Source organism: Ptiloglossa arizonensis, chromosome 1 (assembly GCF_051014685.1).
Source record: "Ptiloglossa arizonensis isolate GNS036 chromosome 1, iyPtiAriz1_principal, whole genome shotgun sequence".
NCBI lineage: Eukaryota > Metazoa > Arthropoda > Insecta > Hymenoptera > Colletidae > Ptiloglossa > Ptiloglossa arizonensis.
This window is the reverse complement of record NC_135048.1, coordinates 26,084,650-26,093,592: the sequence shown is the minus strand read 5'-3', so window position 1 is coordinate 26,093,592 and position 8,943 is coordinate 26,084,650. Positions and strand designations below refer to the sequence as shown.

General features: G+C 39.3%; 1 protein-coding gene across 1 annotated transcript; it reads left to right on the top strand.

Moving 5' to 3' along the window:
* Positions 1 to 5,667: 5,667 nt before the first annotated feature.
* On the top strand, positions 5,668 to 6,502 carry LOC143148803 (protein GVQW3-like). The gene has a single exon (XM_076315471.1). It carries the CDS (start codon positions 5,845 to 5,847, stop codon positions 6,490 to 6,492), a length of 648 nt encoding a protein of 215 aa, XP_076171586.1. The 5' UTR covers positions 5,668 to 5,844; the 3' UTR covers positions 6,493 to 6,502.
* Positions 6,503 to 8,943: the final 2,441 nt, after the last annotated feature.

Below are 8,943 nucleotides of genomic sequence, written 5' to 3'. Positions count from 1 at the left end.
CCAACCTTTTACTTTTTCTTTAATGTTTGAGCGGCCCCAGTAACGAAATGTCTTCCATTTTCCAACCTTTCGTTCTTTCCTCAACGTTTAATCGGCTTCAGCAACGATAAGTCTTCCATTTTCCAACCTTTTACTTTTTCTTTAACGTTTGAACGACCCCAGTAACGAAATGTCTTCCATTTTCCAACCTATCGTTCTTTTCTCAACGTTTGACCGGTTCCAACAACGAAAAGTCTCCCATTTTCCAACCTTTTAATTTCTCCTCAACGTTTAGTCGGCTCCAGCAACGATAAGTCTCCCATTTTCCAACCTTTCATTTTTTCCTCAATATTTGATTGGCTTCAGCAACGAAAAGTCTTCCATTTTCCAACCTTCTACTTTTCCTTCAATATTAAATCGATTCCAGTAACGAAAAGTCTTCCACTTTCCAACCTTTTACATTTTCCTCAATGTTTCACTGGTTCCAACAACAAGAAGTCTCCCATTTTCCAACCTTCTACTTTTCCTTCAATATTTAATCGACTTCAGCAACGAAAAGTCTTCCACTTTCCAACCTTTTACATTTTCCTCCATGTTTCACTAACTCCAACAACAAGAAGTCTCCCATTTTCCAACCTTTTACTTTTTCCTCAATATTTGATCGTTTCCAGCAACAAGAAGTCTCCCATTTTCCAACATTCTACTTTTCCTTCAATATTTAATTGACTCCAGCCACGAAAAGTCTCCCATTTTCCAACCTTTCATATTTTTTCAACGTTTAACCGTATCCAGCGACGAAAAGTCTCCCATTTTCCAACTTTATACATTCTCTTCAACGTTTCATCGACTCGAGCGACGAAAAATCTCCCGTTTATCAACCTTTTACTTTTCTCTCAACATTTAATTGACTCCAGCCACGAAAAGTCTCCCATTTTCCAACCTTTCATATTTTTTCAACGTTTGACCGTATCCAGCGACGAAAAGTCTCCCATTTTCCAACTTCATACATTCTCTTCAACGTTACATCGAATTACCTCATCATCGTCGATCGACTCAAACGTCGAAAAGTCTCTCGTTTTCCAACCTTTGATTTTTTCGTCAAAGTAGGGTTAACTCGATCGACGAAAAGTCTCTCGTTTTTTTCATTTCTTTTCCTGTCCACGAAATCGTGACAAAGTAGCCGTCGATTATCCGTGAGGCAAGAATCACTCTCGGGATAACAAAACGCTTTTACACGAATCCGCTGGTAAATGCTTGATTGGAAAAGTTCAAGCAACGGATGCACGTATCAAGCGAATTGCAACACGCATCCTACGGTTTGTTCCCTGCGGTCGGGCGCAATTGTTATATTGTAGCAATAAGAATCGCTCGGTTCCCCGTGGCACGCGATCGAAGTGGTCTCCTATTGGTAACCCTAATTGCAAGAACCACGGTATTCTCTCCGTTGCTTACATAATGAAATCGCCTCTACAGCCGTATCCGGATCTCGTTGGACGTCGAAGAACCGGCGTGAATCACCCCCAACACGCGAGACCGATCGGTGAGCGTCCGCTTCGCGCTCTCTGCAACGAAATCTTCGTTTCGTCAAACAAGTATTTGGCTCGCGAGGGAAAGGCGGTTGCCAGGAACGCGGACTACGTCGATCGAAAGGGTACAACCGGGTTGATAGAGTTTTGTGGACGAATGCCAGGCGTAACGCGGAATCGTTTCGTCGCGTCGAATCGTCTCCAACGAACGAAACGAGCTGTTACCGTGCACCGTGTTCGCGAGGTTTGGGATGGACTTTACTATTGAAAATTTTTAACGCGGGAAGTGTGGAATTCGGACCGTTGCACGGGAGTGAATGGAATTTTGAAGAATTTAGACCGAGATCGAGACTTGTTTTCTTAAGATGAAATTGTTAATAGCCATGACGTTGCTGGATTAGATTTTTTTATAGAGAAATCGTTTCTAAGCTGACAAATTTGAACATGAGTAATCTGAAAGTTTCACACTTACAAAGGAGTAAATTTGAGGTTATATCGCGAATTTAAATCGAGATCGAGATTTGTTTTCCTACGATGAAATTGTTAATAGTCATGACGTCGCTGGACTAGATTTTTTTATAGAGAAATCGTTTCTAAGCTGACAAATTTGAACATGAGTAATCTGAAAGTTTCACACTTACAAAGGAGTAAATTTGAGGTTATATCGCGAATTTAAATCGAGATCGAGACTTGTTTTCCTACGATAAAATTGTTAATGGCGATGACGTCGCTAGACTAGATTTTTTTTATACAGAACTCGTTTCTAAGTTGACAAATTTGAACATGGGAAATCTGAAATTTTTACACTTACAAAGAAGTAAATTTGAGGTTATATCGCGAAGAATTTAGCTCGAGATCGAGACTTGTTTTCCTACTATAAAATCGTTAATAGCAATATCGTCGCTAGATTAAATCTTTCAAGTAGTTTCTAAACTAGTAATTTTGAACATGAGAAATCTGAAATTTTTACCCTTACAAATAAGTAAATTACAGATTATATCGTGAAGAATTTAAATCGAGATCGAAACTTGTTTCCTACTATAAAATCGTTAACAGCGATGTCGTCGCTAGACTAAATCTTTCAAGTAGTTTCTAATCTAGTAATTTTGAACACGAGAAATCTGAAATTTTTACACTTACAAATAAGTAAATTAGAGATTGTATCACCAAGAATTTAGATCAAGATCGAGACTCGTTTTCGTATAATGAACTCGTTAATGTAACGCGAATGCTGTTCAGGGTGATTTCGATGCATGGCACCGATCACCAGACTGTAACTCTCACTGGAAACATAATTTTCCCCCCTTTGTGAATGCTCCCTAAAAAGCATCCTTAATCATTAAAAAAATATTTAAGTCCACCGCGAAACAAATAAAAAAACACATCGTATTATAAAATACAAGTTGATCGAAAAGTGACGAATAAAAACTAATGAAAAAGAAAAAACGACAAATATTACTCAATCTCCACGTTGTTCCCAACGATCGCAAAATCCAGGGTATCTGTTCCAAAGTTTCGAGCAGTTAATGTAAATGGAACACGCGCTCGAACGGGGAACTCGTTGATTTAAAGGCTCGGTCTTTGGTGGACGCTTCGCGCATACGAATCGTCACGGACGAAATTAACTACACACCCACGACGACAACGACAACGACAACCACAACGACAATAACGTTGTTCGAAGTTACGAAAGCGAGAACCTTACCCTCCGCGTGGAAAATCGAATACCGTGTGTTCCCGCGTCCGCGGAACAGTCCTCGTGTTTCATCGAGCGTACCATTCGACGTAAATAATGATTCTCGCGGTAGGAAAAACTTTCTCGCACGGTGGCTGTTCAATTTTCAACTCGTCGCTCGGATCCGAAGGAAATCTCGTCGCGCGGTGAAAGAAGGTGGAAAGGATCGTATCTTGCGTAGACGTCTCGCACCGCCGGATGCGCGTGTGCCTCCCTCGCTTCCGGTCGTAAGGCCGCACGGGCTCATTGCCATGCTCGTCGCCGCGCCCGCCCCCGGAATATGAAAACGAAATCATATTCTTTGTCCGTGGCCTGCCGATGAGCTCTCTTTTATCTCTCCCCGGTCGACGAGCCTCTCGAATCGTTCGAACGAACGACACCAAACCACGGCTCTGTCCGACAACACCGTGTCCGGCATATTTTCGAAACCGCTTATTATATTACGGTGAAATTCATTTTACATACTCGGCTGACACAATATTAATACGCTTCGACGACGATGCGTGGTCCCTGATCGTCGTTATATTCGCGAATGCATTTTTTGACCATATATTGTCCATTGTATCGCACACTGAGTTGTGTACCTAACCGACGAGGTTCGTTAGGTATTGATACACTTCGATGTTGGTACGTGCTCCGATCGACGTTGTTTTTACTAATACTTGGTTGTTCGATGAGTTTTGTTGTTCGATAAAATTTATCGAGGAGTACTAGGTTGTGCAATAAGCTTTCGAACGTCAAATTTTAACTTTGTCGTAGGGAAACACTTATCCTGTTGCACCGTCACTGTGCAGTGGAATTAAGAGTATTTCCAAGAGGTGTAATGTGTAATTCGTCGAACGAGAAAATTTATTGAAGAAACTATTACACCTCTTAGAAATACTACTGATTCTATTGCACAGTGACGAGGTGAAGACTTCCACTTTTTATTAGCCATTTAGTGTGTAATTCGTCGAACGACAAAAATTATTGAATAATCTATTACACCTCTTGGAAATACTATTGATTCTATTGCACAGTGTTGAAATAAAGACTTCCACTTTTTATTAGCCATTTAGTGTGTAATTTATCGATCGACAAAACTTATTGAATAATCTATTACACCTCTTGGAAATACTATTTTTGTCTATTGTACAGTGACGAGGTGAAGACTTCCACTTTTTATTAGCCATTTAGTGTGTAATTTATCGAACGACAAAACTTATTGAACAACCTATTACACCTCTTGGAAATACTATTGATTCAATTGCACAGTGACGAGGTAAAGACCTCCATTTTTTACTCAACGCACAATACAAATATTAATACACTCGATGCTAATACGTGGTCCAATCGTCATTAGTTTTACGAATGCATCTGTTAGAGACACTATTAATTATATTGTATAACGTTGAGGAAAAGATCTCCATTTTTTATTCGACTCAATACTAATACGCTTCAATGTTAACACGTAACATGCTAAAGGATAACTAACAAGTATTTGGGTCACGGTGAAATATAGGTGAGCCATCGTGAACGAAACACTTGTTAATTTTCACAGGTTCGTCACGAGAAATGGGATCGATGTTGAAACAAACATACTATAATAATAAGTAGTACAACGATAAAGTCACGTCTTTTAAGAATCTTCAGTAAAGAACATCGACCATCTTGGTATGCCACGAATCAAAGGGTTCTCCTCGTGTGTCTTCGAGCTTAGATTTTAAACACAATTTTCGAACCGTGGTGACTTTAATAGCTTTGTCACTATTAACTACTTGTCCTACGATATAAGTTTCGATAACACGTGTCATAATTAACAGCAAGGTCGGTCACAACTCTCACTGTCCTCGCGAAGGCTAAATTTTCTTTTCGAAAACATTGTACAAGGGTTTGTACTCCAATAGAAGAAAAATATTATTATACAGTAAAAAAAAAATACAACAATAGAAAGGTTACGTCTTTTAAGGACCCTCGATACAAAACATCGACCATCTCGGTGCACTAAGCATCAACAAAGTCGTTTCTCAAAGATCGAGCAAAATGGTAGATTTTCTAATATTTTTAAGAAACTATATTTGAACGATCAAATTTGAATAAGACTCACCTGTGATTCTTATATTTGGCCCGATTTCTTTACCACAAACTGTAAGTTACTATTGTAAGCGAAGGGGTTAATAAGATCGATGTTGGATGTTGAATTTCCAATACAATCTAAAGATGATTCAACGAAAATAATCTCTGGTAGCTGTATCTATGTATTAGATTGTTTGGAAAGTAATTTCGTTTTTTTTTTTGTGAAAATGAAACATGATTTTTTTAGAGTGTTTAAATATTTTATCAAATTATATATTCTCCATTTTGGAAAACGAAATCACTTTCCGAATCCAATATATATGAATGTATGTGTATATGTGTACGAGGTTTGTTCAAAAAGTATCGCGAATTTTGAATTTTCGCGGGTTACGTATATTCGAATTTCGATCTTTTTGTGGCTTTATGTTGGTACTCATGTCTCTCACTTATGCCGACAAGCTCGGCCATTTTGAATGTTCACTTAATGGTTGACAGCTGCTTTGCTTGCACGTGTTTTGGATCGTCTTCGATTTTTACCTATTAAGAAAAATGGATCAAAGAACCTGTATCAAATTTTGTGTGAAAAACGAAATTAAGTGCGCGGATGCATTCCGAATGTTGACTGTGGCATATGGAGAAGCTACCTTGGACCGAAGCAACGTTTATCGGTGGTACAAAATGTTCTCAGAAGGCCGAGAAGATGGGAACGACAAAGAGCGTGCCGGACGCCCGAGCACTTCAACAACAGACGAAAAAATTAATGAAGTGGAGAAAATGATATTGGCCAATCGTCGAATCACCGTTAGAGAAGTTGCTGAGGACCTAAACATATCGATTGGCTCGTGCCATTCGATTTTTATCAATGATTTGGGCATGAGACGGGTCGCCCCTGCTCACACATCCTTGCTTGTGCGCGACTTTTTGGCCAAAAACAACACACTAATGATGCCGCAGCCACCGTATTCCCCAGATCTGGCCCCCTGCGACTTTTTCTTGTTCCCTAAACTGAAGAGGCCCATGAAAGGACGACGTTACGCTACGCTTGACGAGATAAAGACGGCATCGAAGGAGGAGCTGAAAAGGATACAAAAAAATGATTTTTTGAAGTGCTTCGAAGATTGGAAAAACCGTTGGCACAAGTGTATAATATCTCATGGGGATTACTTTGAAGGGGACAAAATAGATATTCATGAATAAATAAATAATTTTTGAAAAAACACAAAATTCGCGATACTTTTTGAACACACCTCGTATGTATGTATGTATGTATATATGCATAACTTTTTTCTCAAATCTTCTAGAAGACTCAATTCTACAAAAACGTGATGTTTATTAAACAAAATTGGTCCGAAAGCCAGTCTCGTATAAACCGCAAACAAAATATATACCTTCCGTCGTTTAATAAAGTTCGATTTATCGATAAAATAAAAATACCAAGCTATTATTTAATCGCACCCATAGCCCAAAACTCCAATAGAACAAAAATATTACTATACAGTAAAAACTAATTTAGCTTACAAAACTAATTTGTAAAAACGTTACAATAAAATTGTTAATAAAAACATTACAAAAATATTACTATACAGTCAAAACTAATTCAGCTTACAAAACTAATTTGTAAAAACATTACAATAAAAAAGTTACGTCTTTTAAGTACCCTCGATACAAACCCATCGACCATCTCGATGCACTAAGCATCAACGAAGTCGTTTCTCAAAGATCGAGTAAAATGGAAGACTTTTCCTAAAATACGTATTAAATCAAGCTCCTCAACAATACAAAAAATTTCCCGAATTACTGTATGAAAATTTGACAGGTGGCGCTCCTGTTAGACGGACCGTAGCTTCCCGACAATACGAAAAATTTCCCGAATTACTGTATGAAAATTTGACAGGTGACGCTCCTGTTAGACGGACCGTAGCTTCCCGACAATACGAAAAATTTGCCAAATTACTGTATGAAAATTTGACAAGTGACACTCCTGTTAGACGGACCGTAGCTTCCCGACAATACGAAAAATTTCCCGAATTACTGTATGAAAATTTGATAGTTGACACTCCTGTTAGACGGACCGTAGCTTCCCGACAATACGAAAAATTTGCCAAATTACTGTATGAAAATTTGACAGGTAGCGCTCCTGTTAGACGGACCGTAGCTTCCCGAGCGTCTCCCCGTCACGATGTCGTCGACGATGTTGCGACAGCGACCGTTTCGCGATCGCGGCGACCCGATACGACCGAGAGCGTTCGGCAATCGTAAATTGCGGCGGCGAACGTTCTGCGGGCATTTTGCGTAACGCGCGAGCACACGGAACGTTACCATGGGTAGATATCCCGCGTTCTACGGGCGGCAGGCGTAAAATTCGTCGATTCGTTCGCGCGAGGAACCGATGCCCTTTGCCGGCGTCGACGACCGGCCCATTCGCGGCAATGGCGGCAACCACGGGTTTCTCAAGATCGCTCGTTAAGCACGGCAAAACCCACACCGGCCTAATTGCAGCGATCATGCGTTAGTTAGGTTAATAACTTTGCATTATAAATGTATTAAGCTCGGATCCAATTACGCCCGTGTTGCGGATACGTTGCAAAATGTTGCCGATGCCACGTTGATTTCTCTCGACCGAACGATTAATAACATAGGTAACATTGGGGGGGGGGGGGGGGATTTGAAGCGTAAACGTGGAAAATTTGCGACGAAGAACCCCGTGAAAACTGAATTTTGAAAATGATGTTGATTCGGTGATTTCTGAATCGATACTAGGTCGTTCGATCGATTTTGTCGGTTTTTTTTTATTGTAGAAAAGATACTGTGATAATTCAAAGTTTGAACAAGTATAAATGTACGGACGAGTCGACGGATCCATACGAAATTTCACGTATGTTCAATTCGGTGATTTCTGAATCGATACTAGGTCGTTCGATCGATTTTGTCGGTTTTTTTTTATTGTAGAAAAGATACTGTGACAATTCAAAGTTTGAACAAGTATAAATGTACGGACGAGTCGACGGATCTATTCGAAATTTCACGAATGTTCTTTTAATGGTAGTACTATCTTTAGATGAATAAATTAGACGAATATTATAGCTACATTTCTTATCGAACGATAGTATTTATTGAGCAACTTATGTCGAATTTCAGGTTGGAGAGTTTAACGTGGTTCGTTGATTTACTTTTCGTTAGTTTTGTAGATTCTGGTAGAGATCGTGAACACTTGTGGTATGATTCGAAGACTTGGCTAGATTCGATTGAACATCGTGAACATTGGACGTAGAATTTTTAGCCCAGTTTGTTAGAAATTATATACTCTGGACGTAAGAAGAGTTTACCTCGCTCTGTTAGAAATTGTGAACTTTGAACGTAGGATTGGAACCGTTCGTCTTTATCATTTTAATAGGAAAAACTTGTGCAAAACACTGTACCATTGCAAAACCATATATCACAGTTCTCTCCATAACCGATTCGAAAAATTCCGCGAGCACTTAGCAATTTTCAGCCATGTCAAACTATTTGTCGAGAGTCGTTGGTTAGAAAATATCTACGTTCCAGTATATTATCAACTTTATCGTGTTTTCGCGCTTTCGAATCTTCTTTTAGATCACTTTTACTATTAAGTAGTTTGGAAAGTCATTTCGTTTTTTTTTTCGGTGA